Consider the following 16,493-nt stretch of genomic DNA (forward strand, 5'->3'; position numbering starts at 1 on the left):
GTGACTTTAAAACATCGGTCCTCCATGTAGGAATACTTTACTTTCCTCTTTCCCTGCCTTTCTGTGCAACTTCTGAAGAGGGGCTAGAAAAGGAACATGAAGAATATGTTTTTCTCTTGCGCATCATAGTAATTTCTCTGTATCCCTCCCTGAATAATTCTAATTTAATCTCTCCTGTTTTCCTCTGCTCCTCACGTTTATCTTATTTCTATGGTTTCTGCCTTGTCATTGTTTCTTTCAATCCTTGTCTTAGCATTATCCTAAGGTTTCCCTTCCTTCCTTCTGCTGTGAAGGAAATGTGACATAGCACAAGAGATCATATTTTGCTTGAATAAAACAGAATAATAAGTGTAGCTCTCCTAAGGCAATTCTAGGTAAGGTGCTATTTCGCCTACTCACAATTTGGAAGTGGTGAGGCACATGGTGGGGGGCTATCGGATAACTACTGGTGCTCCTCTTTGAAATGGCCCCTGGGCTGTGGGAGGCTTTCTGCACGGTGAAAAGCATCATGACAGTAATCCTGTGGTCAGTAGTTGCGGCAGAGACCAAGGGCTGTTTGGGTCCCACTGACTAAAAGAGGGTGACTTCAGGACGAGGATGGTACAAGCGGAGATGCTGGTGTGGCATTTCATCTCCTCCTATACAGCCCCTGGACAAAGACTTTTTGCCTTTAGGAATTTGAGTATGGCATTTTTATGAACAGTAATTCCTGGCATTATTTTTATTCCACCAGCATTATGGAAGTATTGCTACTATGTTTACGCACAGCAGTTTGCAGTATAGTGTTTTTTCTATTTGTCTGTAATCTTAATCTAACAAGACATTCACAAGCTGCCTGGAAAATGTGGGGTTTTTTCCCCCTATTGGAATTTCCGTAGAAGAAATCGCCATCTGATAATTGCCTATCGTAAAGAATGATTTTCATCACAGGAAAATAAAACAGTATAGAAGAACCTACTTCTACCATCTTTCTTATTGTTTTTCTGGCTTTGCCAATTTGGAAACAGCATCATGCTGTGAAATTGTTTTGGTTCCCCGTCCTCCCCCGTACCCCCTCCTGCCCTTTTTAATATCTCACATTCAAAATGAACGGTTACTTAGAATTAAAAAAGAGACAGTGTTTGTAGTTGAAGACAGAATTGTCCTTGGAAAACAGGGTTTTTAATTTCCTCTTTAAAATTAAAGCTTTAATTTTTCCAGGTTCAAACTAAACAAATGAGCCAAGGGAAAAAAAATACCCAAAACCCCAAGCCCCTGTCAAAACAAGAAAAAATTGCTAAAAGAATTTCACACATTGTCTAATTAAAACTTTCAAAAAAATCAGGCCAAAACCTCTTAAAGTTAATTTGCAAAAATAAAGTAATTCCAAATGAAAATGAGGGGATTTATACAAAATATTTTCTTTATCAAGCCCATCTAATTAAAAAAATGAGAGTAATCTGAGCCCTTTATCCAAGTAGTGGAAGCAGAAAATCTATGTAGGTTTTTAATTTTATTATATTTGTATATATAAACATGCAGACACATGGTCAAATGGCTTTTAAATCCCTATCCTCCTAATTAATTTAACCTATATATAATTTTTATGAGTAGGATATTGAAATGAAAGGTGGAAGATTATTTGAAATTAAAACAGCTACTTCAATAAAAAGAGGAATATTCTCACTGGATACCATCTCTCTCCTAATCTCATTCAATTTAACATATTTCTATATGAGCAGTAAGATATAATGACTAATAGAAATGAAAAGGAGGACTGCCAAAAGTCAAATTGCTTCACTGGAAGCTTCTTAGGAAAATGGCAACATCCAGTTCTAGGTAATTGTATCTTATTTTGTAGGAATGTCACTGAATGATGTTAATTTGCCTTTAGGTAGTGCTCTTTTGGTTGAACAGAGTAACAAAAAAATTATTTGGGCACTTTTTGCTTGTCTTAGAAATGGTTCAACGTTGTTTAATAAAACCGAAAAGCTCAAGCTTGGAGAGGACAAGTTGTAGTCTTACAGAAGGAAATCACTAACGCAGCTATTGCAGGGATCAAGAAAAATTTCACCACCATTGAAACCTGAAAATTCTTTTGGCTCTGAACCTTAAAGGGCTTTAACACAGAGGGACAGAGGTGAAGTCTCCTGTTGTTACAGACAGCCTGAAGCTCAACCTCCTCAAAATTTAGTAATCTTTGTCTCAAAATGAGTTAGGTTTCTTGTTGGATGTTTGATGATGCAAAGCTGTCCACCACTTTCCAGTTTAGCTGTGTTCATGGTGAGCTTTTTCTCATTTGTTTGGATGTTGGTGTTGTCCTTTGTTTTGAAAGAGTCTTTCCTCACCTTTCATTTATTCTCCCTATTGCGTTTATAGATAGCATCTGCCTTCCAGTATTTGTTTTCATAAACAAAACAATCCAAATTATTTTAGACTCCACAAATACACTTTTCAGTCTCTTTATCATCCTACCGTCCCACTGGATACGGTCCCAGTCTAAGGTCATGCCTTGAGCACAAGGGATCAGTCTTGGCACACAAGTTACTTTGTTTTGAGCCATTGCAATTACCCTTGTCATGGATGGATGCCTGCAGGAAGTTTGGTGTTAGGAATGCCTTGTTCTTTCATATTTTCAGTAGAAGTTACAGCTTGGGAGCAAGACTTGGGTTTCCTTTCCTGATGTGGACGGCTCTTGGTTCCGCTGGTAATTCAACTCTTGTAGTACTAAGGAAGTGAAATATTCCTTCTAATCAGAGCCTTTATTTCTCTGGTTTTCCGTAGTTTTATCTTTAACATGCTAAAAATTAAGTTTAGTCATGCTGCCTCTTGCATCGGACAGAATGTTTCAGTGTCTTTCTAGTGGAGCTTTCTATTACGAAAATATTATTTTGGTTCATCATAGTGATTTTTTTTTCCTCCCTGAAGTGCTTGACTTTTTTGTATGGCTGGAGGAGACCTGAGTTTATTACTGTCAGGAATAACTCTTAAGTGACAGTTAAGATACTAATAATTTAATATGCTATCTTTGACCTTGTAATTTTTCTTATGAAGGCGCAGTTTTAATGGTTTCGACTCTGTAGCCTCTTGTTGCCTGCAGATGCTACAGACTGAATTCATCACAGCACTCAAGCACAGCCTTAAGTAAAGAGTGTGAGTATGTTCATGATATTTGTCTAGACAATCCTTTGAAGGATGCCTATAGACTGTTTGCAAAAACGGTTTTACTGCCCATAAGGACAGCAAACCCTCAAACATGACCCCAGAGCATACGTGCCCAAGCACTCTCACAGTGTTAGTATGTGGAAAGGTGTGTCCAGATGGGCTATTTGCAGGTGATATGCAGCACGTTTGTGGGGCCCTGATGTCGCTGGGCTGCCAGTGCATCTGTGGACCCAAAGTGGTCCCAGCAGTTTCTAAGAGTTCACTTCTAAGAGCTGTGCAAACACGGTTGACTTCAGTACTGATTTCAGCTGGGGGACCTAATTCTTTAAAAGTAGTCCTCAGAAGATTAAATGTAGACACGCTACCCAAGGAGTGGAGAATACTGTGGGCTTTAAGAAGTTCTTTAATTGTTCACATTTGATAATGATGAAAAAGGTGGGTCATTTTTACTTTGACACTACTAAGACTCACACTGATTTTCAGTAGGAATTTGGCACTTTCTTCTCTCAAGTACTGTTGAAACTGTCATATACTACTGGTTGTGCTGTTATTACAATGTGCTGTGAGAGTTTCTGCTGGCCACAGCGGAGAGAGGGACCCTCTATGAGATGCTGACAGCGGGCTCAGGTGAGGGCCAAGCCCAGCACAGGGTGGGATGTGGTGCCCAGCAAGTAGAAACCTGGCTTCCTGGCGTGTGCCAAGGGTGGTAGCAGGCAACAGCAGCTGGGTCCTAGGAGAGGAAGCTTGGGGAGGCAGGTGATATAAATTATGCACAGCAGAGAAGTAAAACTGCTGTGCTGTGAGTGAGCAAAACCATGTCATTGAAGGTGGAAACCCGGTGAAGCAGTTTGGTTGGAGTCCTTCTTCAACAGATGTTAGAGGAGTGGTCAGGTACTGCCGTGCACTGGTAGTCGCCCTGTCCTGCAAACAGTAGCGTAGGGGTCTGCGTCTTCCTTGGCAGCCCACTGTTAATTGTCGCTTGTAAGCCTTGTATTGCAAGGACTGTGGTTCCTAATAGTAACTACCTGCTTGCTGGTGTCTGTGGAGTGGCCATGGCCCAAGCTGGGTTCATAAGAGGCATGGTTAGGTTGTGTTCTGCTGCATAATCAGAGGTTATTGCAAATGCTAAAAAAGCCCACACACTGTGTATATATAATTAGTTCTTTTTAGTGGTCTGGTAATACTCTATCAGTTTTATTACTCTTCCAGTCAAATGCACAGCTCACTTCATGTCTCATCTCCACTTCTTACTGTTTTCTGTCATGGGATTCCTTTTACTTAGAATTCATATGATTCATGGGTAACAGGCTTTTCTGTTGAAGTGCAATATGTCTACAGAGGCAGTTGTGACTGCCACCACGCTTGTGACTTAATCTACGTAAAAACTCACAAGAATCAGTCATTTGGAAGAAATTCCCACCTGCTGTTTGTGTAGGATGGCCATCTGTCTGGCAAATCCCTAGGCAGAAGTCAGATATGTCTGAGAAGAGCCAGACAACCTCCTGACACCTGTTTCTCCAGCAGCTGTGGTTGCTTATTCTGCTTTTTATTTTCTCACCAGGTGCTGTTGAGATTGGGTTTTAGATCTGTGTTCAGCGGCTTTTGAATTCTAGACCCAACACTGGGTACAATGAGGGATCTTTCTGACCAAATCACCCTTTCACCTTCTGGGCCCAAATTTTGGGCGTTCATAATTACACCTGAGGAAGTGCACCTGAATTTGGGCATCTCAGTTCAGTCACAGAAATCGATAAATACCCAACTTCTTTAGTCAGTTCTGGAAAATGCCTTTGGAATGGCTGAAAAACACTGAAACGAATTTGCTTTTATTATTGTGGCACCTTCTATTTGAGAATCATCCCACATATATTCACGACGCTCCATGTAAATGGATTCCAAGATGCAGAAAAAGATAGTGGAAGTGTCAAAGTGGTACTTTGTAAAGATACTCCTTTTACCTGCTATTTTAAATAACTGAGTATTGACAAACCATCCATTTGGAGCCCCTGGTAGAATATTTGTTTGCCTATTGAGATCTTCTCATTCACAGATTGTCCTCAGTTTCTGTGTGACACAGCTTTTGAGCAATAAAGAACAAAGGTTTCAAAACCTGGTCTGTATAAGTTTTGGGGCACTTGTATTAATTAAAAAGCCTATAAAATCATGCAAGAAGGCATGCAGCCCAGAATGGCTGGTTTGCTTTGCTGTCTTCCACAGTGTCTACATTACAAAAAGTGTTTCACCCCCACGAGGCTTAACACAGTTACCATTCCAGTGTTAACTCTGAAGATATCTTCAAAGACACCTAGATGAAACTAGCAAAAGATGTTTTCTGCAGCTCTAGTGCATGCTTTCTGCATGGTACATGCCATGCTGCACCAGATTTCTTTGCTGGAGCAGCAGCCATGAAAAACCAAATAAACACAACCTTCTGTAGATGAATGGTATCTCCTGCAACTAAAGGTTAAGGTGTCATCCAATGAATTATCCTTCCTAATGGATTCGTTGGATTGCTGTGATAGGGACATAATTTACTACCTTTTGTACATCAGCGGTTGTGTTCTCAAAATGGTGTTTGGGGATTTACGATATTGAACAGGGTGAATTAGATGTCAAATTATCAACCATCCTGTTTGACATTTAGCCAGTGCTGACACGAACTACGCATTTAACAAGATGAGGCTTCTGTAGCACAGTCTTTCAATAGGATTGTTTTATTTCAAGGCTGTTGTTCATGAAATGTTTCTGTAGAAAATCTGCAAAATAGACTGTTAATTGCATTGACTGTTGTGTTGTGGCCAGCCAGATGTTATTGGAGTGTGTTGTAGCTGTCATCCTCCCTGTAGAATGTTGCTGAGGCATTGCCTCCTTGATGGAAAATAATTCATCTGGTAATCCACCAAGTAGTTGCAGTTTGGAGGCAGGTGGTACCCTGATGTAAAGTCTCCAGCTGGGTTAGGGGTGCCTGCCAGTATTTGAACGATATTTTTGAGAGGAGCAAGTGACCTCTTCAGGCTTCATTATTCCCACAGCTCTGTATACATCCACAGAACTAAGGAGGTTGCTTGACACATGCACTTTTTCAAAGTATATTCCTGTCTGGATACATTTCATTAAAGATTTCCTTCCTACAGTTCCTGCCTGCCTTAACTGACAGTTCTGGATTGGTTGATATAGCTTATGATTTTTTCTTGGCTATTTTTTACTGTGTGCTGGATGACCTTAAACCAGTATGCTTCAAATGCTGCTTTGTGGATTATATCTAGACTGTTGGGTTCTTTTATATGGCCAGCTGCCTTGTCTCCAGAGGAGGCAAGATATGTCTGTTTTCACAGAATGCCCCGTCTAACCATTTGATTGCCTCCTTTGAGCCTCTGATCCCACTGACACCGACCAAAAGCTGCCTTTACTGAATCCACACAGGAGGAGGAGGAGATGTAGCTGGGAAGCATGTCCTTGTTCGTATCTGTGCTGTCAAATGAGAGTTGCTGCTGCTGTGAGGAACCTGTTTTTGATCTAAACGACTAGCATAGCTGCCTAGAGTGGACCACCCGTTGAATAAGGGTGCAAATGAAAGCCATTGATTTAATAAGTCTGTACACCTAAACACCGAGAAGGTTCTCATAACCCATGAAAACAAAAGGGGACATGCATCAATTTACAAGGCTGTTTACACCTCTTGCTTCCTTGCTTAGTGCTGTAACTCTAGGCAACACAGGAGACGGCAGCAGCTTATTGTGCTGTTTGAATGTATGATCAACCAAGCAAAGACAAAATGAGTTTACGCAATGAATTTGGCAATAGTATTCCAGGACAGAGTGTCTGCCCTCTTCAAACTGCCAAACCCTCTGGCATATTCTCTTGACTTAGAAACTGAAAAATGCACATCAGCATCTTTCCTAGTGAGTTGTCTGCCCCTTGTGTTTTCCAGTAAAAGAAAAATCATTGTTTCAATACAGATATTCTGTCCTTACATTTAAGCTCCCAGAAGGCCTCTGACTATGCGACAAGAATTAGTCATGGCTATTGCATAACAGTTCATGCATAATGTTTAATGCATTCTCAGTTTTATGAAATATGGATAATATTGGAGACATTTTGAATAGTAGTTCAGATTTACACTTTCTTTTTAAGGTGGAAACAAGAGGAACATTTCTAGTACTCTTCAGTGACACTGGAAGAGTTGAGATGGTTACTATTGAAATGACCACAATTCATAGAAGTGGAAGAGGAAAAAATATATTGCGTAGATGGATTATGGGCAAAACATAAATGATTAAAGCATTTCTGGAGATTAGAAATGCCGTGCTTTTATTCCAACACCATAGCTGTCTCAGCATGCTTCCTCACTGCTCTGTCATGGGTGTGTTGCTGCTTGGTGTGGAAGGTTGGAACGCAACTGAGAGGACACAGTTTTGAAGAATGTTTCTTCTTGTTTAAGGTTTATTATTAAAATGAAAGCATTCAGCATTAAAAAAAAATTGATTTGATGCGTGTGCAACTTCTGTTAAGAGTCAACTCACATTGTATATATTTGTTTTGTGACATACAGGACAGTTTTCCAGCTCGGTTTGGAGGAATACATTTCGTCAATCAGCCGTGGTATATCCATGCCCTCTACACAGTTATACGGCCCTTTTTAAAGGAGAAGACACGAAAAAGGGTATTCTGTTTAATTGTCCATCACCTGGCAGTTTTACTCAGCAGATGTATCACCCTCTAGTAAAGTAAAAATACACAGTATATCAGCTTGCTATTGGTGGAAAGTATTTAAATACATCTGCGTTGTAAAGAGTGTCTCAAGCTGTTTCAGAAACGTACATAGCGTTATCCTTTAAGGACACAGTCAAGCAGTGCAGTGAAGTGTATTTTAAAATGTAAGCATATGCTTTCCTCTGGGTTATGTAAAGAATATTTTCAACATTACAGTTTCTATTAAGGTTCTATTCAATTCAATACTTTTAAATTTCTATTAAAATTATTTGTGTCTTTCTTTTAGGAGCAGAGGTAGTGAGTATGAAGTCCTTTTCTAGTGTGATTTCCTTGACATTAGCATGAACTAAAATACACAGCTGGTATATAGTAGTTTGCAAATACTGATTTGAACGAAAGCCAATGAAAGGAAATTCGTGTGCATGCATCTGAGCATAAGCACAAGCAGTCTCTGAGATGTTGCTGAATTTGCAGCATTTGCATCAGTGCAATTAAACTGGAGCTTGGTGGTGATAGCACATAGAATGATATTATTTCTGTAACAGGAAGTTTGTCATCCAGGAAAACACAATCAGCATCACGTACAAAGCCACTGCAAAGAATGTGATGATCTTTTTTTTTTTTTCCTAATGGGATCAGCTCTCTAAGCAACACTGTATTTTCTCTCCTCAAACATAGCGTACAAGGCCACAATGATCCTTGGTGTTTAGCTGTTTCTTACTGACAGATTATGCTTGTGCAGCCTCTGGTATTCACAGATTTTGAACTATAGATCACAAAGCCTTTTATGTGATATCTGTTATAAATACGCAAATGAAAATCCATTTTGCAGGATTCAGTTGCACTCTGTTGACTACAGCTTCAACAAAGAACATTATAGTGCCAGATATGTTTGAGGCCTTTTTAAGTTCAAGTGCTCTGTATGCATAACGAGGGAGTAAAGTACAGCTTATGGGTATGTTACAACATTAAAAATAAGTGATAAGACAGTTGAACATAGGTGCTAACATTAGTTAGCATCTAAATTTTTATTTAGACACCTGAATCAGTGGCATATATTTTCATAAATGCTGACCTACAACTGTTTTTGTCAATACCTATAAGAAGTAGTCAGGTGGTTAAATATCGATTTAGGGTGCAAAACTTAGAGTCAAACTGTGAAAATTATGTCCAGCACGTAAAATTTAAAATCAGCTTTAAAAAAAAACATAAGAGACAGAACAAATTATTGTGAAAAAAACCCCAGACCCAACAGAATTCTCTTCAGAATTTTATCAGGCTCCTTATTTGTCTCTTGTGTTTATCCTGAATTATTTTTTATTTTTTAAAGACGTCTGGTAGATTTGCAACTGATAACTATATTCAGATCAATGTAGTACTAGGCGTGTATAAAAACAGTTGCTAAGAAGTGAAACATTCAGTTGGAAAGGCACCATAAAACAAATTACTTTTGCCATTAATATTTTTCTTTCACACAAGGATAAATCCCTTTCTGAGTTGGAGGAACATTACTGGGTTTGCATGGTCATATTAAGCTTCCTGTCTCCACAGCTGACTGGAAGATGGGCTGAAATAAGCAATACAAGACAAGCATATATTTGTCTGCCTTTTGAATTTAACTCTTGATAAATCATTGCCAAGGAGTCCCTGCAAGGTGAAGTGGGATGTGAATGGATAGTACTTGACGTCTGCCTGTGCACACACCTCTGCCTGCCCTGTGGCGAGCAAGAGGCAGCGTTCGGCTGTTTGGAGGCTACACCCTGCCTTCCTTCCGGGCTACTTCAGCCCTAGTACCTTAAAAATGGCCAGGCACTGCCATTCCTACTGTTTGATCGTACGGGCACTTTCTGGCAGGGCACTGGCTGGTGCTTTCTTAGACGTTGCCCAGGAACAAATTAGGGATGGAATGGACCAGTGAGCAGTATGTATGAGGTGAACTTGTTACGGAGATGGAAGGAGTTTAACCATATGTATTTGCACTGTGCCATGGCACTTGCTGCCAGTCCCAGAGAGTGAATCCTGACCCATCTTACTTGCTAGTCTAGAAATAGCTGCTGTGAGCTGTCTAGCCATACCCAAGAGCAGGCATTTCCTCCCAGTGGATGGTCTGCAGGTCCCTAGCAGCTGAGGGAGAAGGATGTACGAATCCAGAGGTGCTCTGTTTCTAGTGCTCATCTATCACACATTCCAGGTCCCTGAGAAGAAACAATAAGGTTAAATATAAATAAAAGTATTCATATACATATATATTTATATAAATGTAAAGCATATCTGAAAATAAATCAGTCTACCAAGACACTGATGGAAAATATCAAGTAGTTCACCAACTATTCTCTCATTGTTGTCACAGAAATTGTACTGTTATTACTTGCTTCATATATTGTCAAGTATGGATGGTGGTTATTAGTACCACCATATCAAGGAAGAAAATCTTTGCAGTGGAGTTTTCATTACACTGCACTATTGATCTTATTTATAGAACTCATGGATGGATGCTGAAAGTCAGTACATATTCTGTAATGTATACAGTGAATATTAATTATATTTATTTTTTATGGTCTTAATTTATTCACTTGATTTAATTCACAGGATTAGGGAAAGCAAACAGCAAGAGATAGGCAATCTGTCTGTTTAATCTTCAGTCCATCTAGTTACCTGACATCAGTTCTTACCCTCCTTAGGCCCCTTGTCCTGCAAACATTTAAAGTCATTTATGCTTTAATCACTTTGTAGGTTTATGACCACGCTTAAGGCAGAGGCGATGTGTGTGTTGGTGGCCATCTCTTTTAGCCCAACACAGCTAGAATATTGGAACTGTACAATATCCTCTAATAATGATGATGTTATGTGGGCTTGGACAATTTTTGTGATACTGCCTTGTTTTTACCTGCATGTGTACATACAGATATTCCTGCACGGTAATAACCTCAACAGCCTGCATCAGCTAATACACCCTGAGATCTTGCCTTCAGAGTTTGGAGGAATGTTGCCCCCCTATGACATGGGGACGTGGGCAAGAACACTGCTGGACCATGAATACGATGATGACAGTGAATGCAATGCGGACTACAATGCTCCTGCAAAGGAGATTGAAAAGGACCTCTCTCCCAAATCCATGAAAAGGTGGGTTAAAGGTACTGCGGTCTTCTAGTATTTGTGATAAGGTTAACATTTGACTTCCTCCTCTTTTATGAAGTTGCAGGTAATTCCCTCAGTTTATTATATATGAGGACCATTTTTTTTCCTTTCTTAAGGTCACTGTTGATTATAGACCATAGTGTTGATTGTTATCCATGCGAGTTGTGAGCTCAGTACAGCTAATTATTTCCGTGCCATATAGGTAGTGTATACAGTACTCTGTTTGGAATAAGCTGATATGCCACCCCAGCCTACAGTGAGTATTAGAGAGACAGTGCTAGCTGGAGTGAGCCTAGGTGCAGAGAATAAATTTGGGCCAATTATCCAGCTGGGTGGTGATGATAAGTCTTACCTTCCTCCATCCCACAGCCCAGTGCCTCATATCCACCAGCCTGTAGGTGCCAGGACATTTACAGCATCTGAACTGTCAGTCGCAGTGACTGCACACAACGTGAGAAAAAGTAACGAGGAGAACCTGGACAAAAATCAGTGCCAGTCGTTATACTCAGGTCTGGTAAACATCCTGGCGTTCTGATATTCTTCTCTTTGAGAAGATACAGTATAATTGCTTGCTGCATTTTACCATTCCAAATAAAGTACAGGGAGAGGTTAGTTACCTCTCCAGTTACTATGGAAGCAGTGAGGTGATTCACTTGGGAGGGGTAAACCTGGTCCAGCCTTGCCAGGGCGGTAGAAGATAAAGGTGAAAGATTACGGCAGGGTGATAGAAAAGGTTGAGCAGGGCAGCAAAAGTCAGAGTGCAGCTCATAAGCCTAGCAGTGAATCAGAAGAGAACAAACAGGGCAGAAAACAACATAGAAAGTTATTAAAATTACGTCAGAATATGCTAAACTAAGAATTCAGTTTCAGGAGATGGCATTTGATGCAAAAGGGAGAGAGACTCTGGAAGCAAATCAGACAGGATAAAATATTTTCAGTCTCCTCAGGGAGATGATTTTGGCTGGAAAATGTTGCATAGATTGAGGGGGCAGCGTGGTTTGAAAGAGAGATATATTTGGGGAAATAGGAGACAACAGGAGATTGCCATAGGAATAAAAAAAAAGAAAAAAAAGCAGTGAAGTTTAAGGATTTTGTGCTGAAAAAAACTGTAGTGCATTGAAAGTAGGAAACAGCAAGAGACCGGGTAGGAATGAACTAGGATAGGGAGAAGTTAAAAAAGGTCCTGAAGCCATATGACAAAGATGCAATTAACACAAGTAATGGAGAAAATGGGACAGCAAAGAGCGACGGGAAGGGGAAAAGAGAGCAATATATTTATATATGATTTGCTATATACAAGAATTATGAGACAATAGAGAAGCTGTCTTGGAAAGAAGGGTGGAATTTAGGAGCTGATATGCTCCTTACTGTTGCAAAATGAAGTAATGAAAGTAAATAGCTTCATCCAAGGTTGCAACTGAAAAACATGAGAAGGCCTGTGACAAGACGCTTTGGAGCAGCCTTCTTCAGACTATCCTGAGCAAACACATTAGTGAACGGAAAAGCAGTGGATTGACCAGATTCTTCATTCTTTCTCAAGGAATGCTTTCTCGCGCTTATCTGTTTTATTCTCATTTAACTTGTGCGTGAAAAATCTTTCATATAGAATTACACTTCAGTGTAAACTTCAAATTGACATTCTTTCAGCCTGAGTTAGCTGACACGGTAGAAGACATACTGCGGAAGATAAGCATGTTGAAATTTGTATCTACATAATATTGAGCTGAAATTTCCTCACCTTCTTTGCATTCCTTTTCAGTTAGGGTGTCTGCAGCACCTGCTGGAATCCTCATTCCCTGCTGTTGGATATAAAAAGTACTAAGCAGACTTACTGTGCTAGTACCACGTAGAAGGCAGTGGTAGTAAGATGGACAGAAAGTCCCAAGGCTTCGATGTATTGCGTGCACAGACTGTTAAAACAGAAATAGAAAAGTTAAGGTAAACCAGATACTTCATTAAAAATTAAATTTAACTTGAATTCGGCACCTGATGGATTGTTTCTCTCAGTTTAAAACCACACTCAGTGTGGTATGTTAGAGCAGAAGAAGGTTTCTAACATATAAAAAACCATGACAGTAAGCCAGTGAAAAGTGCTTAACTTAGTACAAATTTCACAAGTGTCTAGCAGATCTCCAACAATTACCGTGTTTAATTTGGCTTGCCATTTTAAAATTAGTTTATTGCTCTGAAAGGATATTCTTTTTAAACTCAAATCCTGCTGAGAATTCATTTCTTTGTTACTCATTTTTGCCCCCATATGAACTAGTGGGGTTCCTCCAGATGTTGAAGTTCTGGTGAATTGGATGTTCTCTACTTGAAAGGAAGGTTGATCCTGGGGAGGGTGGTGGAGATAAGGAGGAATTAATGCCACCTGTAGCACAGACCTCTGGGGAGAACGCGTTCACGTCCCATGGCAGCGTCACAGCTGTCTTAGCGGTCCTGTTTAGCCTGTGGCTGTGTCCCCCCGTGGCTCTCAGGGCTGAGGCACCCAGCTGGAGGCCTGCATCTTCTTCTCGCCTAACCCCGCAGGGCAGATGTCTGTGTTGATCAGCTTTGCAACGCATCTGTTGTGGCTTTGGTTCCTCATCTTTGCAGTGGGGCTTTGTAGTACAACTCTGTCCTACTGCGTTCTGTGAGAATTTATTCAGTAATGTCTGTAAAGTTATTTGGGAGATGTAGATAGAAGGTGCGAAAGACTTAGACAAGTGTTTTTCCTTTTGCATACCTTCATATATGAATTGCTGCTGAATGGGATGAAACATGACAGTAAGTGTTGATTTAAAACTGAATGAAAACGATTTCTCCTTCTTCAAGGCAATTAGGCTCCTGAGTTTACAAGCCATAGATCAGGGCTTGTGCAGTTTCATTTTCACACCTGCCTTCGCATCAGGGAGGTTGGAGGCCCTGGGAATTTGTGACCAAAACTGCCTCACTGGGAATTTGAGGTCAGGTTTGCAGCCTTTCCGGCTACCCTTCAGTTCCCCAGATGGCAACTGGAAACCTTGGCTGCTCAGACACTGGCCGCCTAGGAGGAGGCTCAGTATCCTATTAGTACTTACATTCAGTTGGGAATCCTTTCAACTTAGTATGCTTCCACAGCGTTTTTTATCTTGATGAACTGGATTTTCCAGGAGTACAGCTTCCCACCAGCAAATTTTCAATCAATCAGCTTTGCATTGGCATGGCACCTTGTGAAGATTTAAAAAAAGAATATTTAATTCAGCGGTTTAGTTTTCTGCCTGAGGAGCTGATCAGAGTTCTAGATGAGAGTTATTGTACAGTTTTAATTAAAAATTTTTAATTATGTTTATCACAAGAGGGAGCACCAGATTTTTAAAGCTAATTTTCTCAATTTTAGCATTAGTAAAAGAATGTGGCAAGTATTATTAGAAAATATCCTTGTGTTTAAAGTTTTCAGCTAGGCTCTAGTTCAGATGTTTTTTCTTGTGTTTTTGAAGGTTTTTTTAGATTCTTTGGGAAAGACCAAATTGTCTCATGCTGTCAGCCTCATTCATTGGTTTCAGTGGATCATGCCAGTTTATAAGAGTAGGGGATTGACTCTGTGTGTTTATCTTAGGAGAGGTCAGAATTTGTAAAGGTTTTTCTCTGCACTGTAAGCCCTCCACATGGGCAAATCTGTAGCAATGCTGCAGTTACACTGTGCTTACACTGATCAAAAATAGATGCCTACATTGCAGAGATGTACACATGCTCTAGCCATTTCAAATGTTTACAGAAAGGAAGAGGAATAGACATTTCTAGCATGAGATTCATCTCACTAAAGGAAACATCTAACAAGGGTTGCTTTTACCATACCCCAGAAGTGTTTGCTTTTTGACAAGCTGGGACATAAGTAATATAAGACCCCATCTTAACACTTTGGACTTTGTTTTTAATGGAGCATTTTGAGTTTGCTGGAGGTTGGGGTTTCCTCTTTTTCCCTCACTCATGGCTGTTGCAGGGTGCCAGTACTAGTGCCAGTACTGTGCTGAATCAGAGAATCTGGAGAAATTTTGCAATCATCATTGAATTTGCTCTTACCATCCTTCCCTGCTCTGTTTAGTTGAGTTGATAAGTGAATTTGACAGATGTGTTCACTGCTCCCAGAAATCCTGCTGCCAATGGCAGGATTCCCTAGGGTTGGCTTAGGAGCTCGCACTGTTGCATTTAAGTGCTATTCAGAAAAGGAGCAACTTGTGCTTCCAGCTAACACATGCCACTAATTGCAGCGTGCCGTTAGCCAGCTGGGTGGCTGAATTGTTCCTTCTTTAGCAGCCCAGTGCCATATAACCTTCTGGTAGAGAGGGTCAATGTTTAAGACAAAAGACAGCCTAGTTTGCCCTCTGATGTGTGCTGAGGATGCACCCTGCTTCACTGTTGTGCTGGAGAGAGTATCCACTTTAGTCCACCTTTTGCTCCTGTATCCACAAACCAGCCCTTTAAAGCCACCTGATCACTCCGTGAGGATGTTTTCTGACCATTTGCAAAGATCAGATGCTTGGGTAATGCTGTACCATTATTTTTAAGCCCTAGCAGAAATGAAAATAAACAAAAGAAAGCTGAGGTTTACCCTCATTTGTCTTGATCTAGAAATGTCAAATAAACATGTTATCTCTCTGCAGGTCTCAGTCAGTTGTGGATCCTGGGGTGCTGAAACGCATGGATAAGAATGAGGAAGAAAACATGCAGCCTTTGCTTTCACTTGACTAACAGTACCTGAGCATCGGACGTGAACTGAGGCGGAAGGCACTGCCTCTCAGCAGCAAGCAAACCGTTGGGAAAGAGTGTACCAGCTGGAATCCTATTTACTCGTGTTAATGTAGCAGCAGGCAGCAGGTTTTACTATCCTGCCTAAATTCTGGATGCCCCAGGGTGAAAAAGAAGAGGAGAAAAAAGGAAAATAAAATGAAATAAAAAATAAAGAGGAATCAATAATTTATTCTGTAAGTGCCAACTTGTTTGTAAATACAATATAATCCTCCAATTTGACTTTGTAAGTTATGGTAAACAAATGCTATGGAAATGAGTGACTATTAAACATGTCAGTGAAGTGCACCATGAAAAAGAGAAGAAAACGTGTGTGGGCTCACACACTAACACACATACACACAGAGAAACACATGCTGGACAAGGAAAAATATCAAAGCCAATTAAGCGTTGGCCTTCTTGTAGGAAGCCATATTGCAGCTAGCGTGTTGACTGCTGTTTTGTTTTCTCTCTGCAGTGCTCATGTAGCGTGCAAAGATAAAGAGGGAATATAAGAACTTGGAGAAGCTGTAATCAGTTGAATATTTCCTAACTGTAGGAACTGATTTCCCAGATAACGTTGTGGCTTAGGGTTGTGATTTAGCATAAACCATTTAGCATTGTGAAAGAGATAACAGATGACCTGGAACCAACTCTTTGACAGGTTTGTTGTTTGGCTGTATGGATCTGTGAGGTTTCTCCCTTAACTTTTCATTTACAGTTCACAAGTAACCTGGCTTGTTACCCTAACT

General features: G+C 40.3%; 1 protein-coding gene across 1 annotated transcript in view; it reads left to right on the forward strand.

Moving 5' to 3' along the window:
* CLVS2 (clavesin 2) overlaps nt 1-16,139 on the forward strand; it is a gene marked incomplete at its 5' end in the record, with an annotated part of 49,726 nt that extends 33,587 nt beyond the window's left edge. The window contains 3 exons of the mRNA XM_081997446.1: nt 7,697-7,807; nt 10,763-10,980; nt 15,618-16,139. Of these exons, the coding sequence (XP_081853572.1) occupies nt 7,697-7,807; nt 10,763-10,980; nt 15,618-15,705 (417 nt within the window). The 3' untranslated portion in view covers nt 15,706-16,139. The remainder of the gene's footprint in view (nt 1-7,696; nt 7,808-10,762; nt 10,981-15,617) is intronic.
* Between the last annotated feature and the right edge of the window lie 354 nt (nt 16,140-16,493).

This window comes from Phaethon aethereus (assembly GCF_964289735.1).
Source record: "Phaethon aethereus genome assembly, chromosome: 3".
In the NCBI taxonomy this organism is placed as follows: domain Eukaryota; kingdom Metazoa; phylum Chordata; class Aves; order Phaethontiformes; family Phaethontidae; genus Phaethon; species Phaethon aethereus.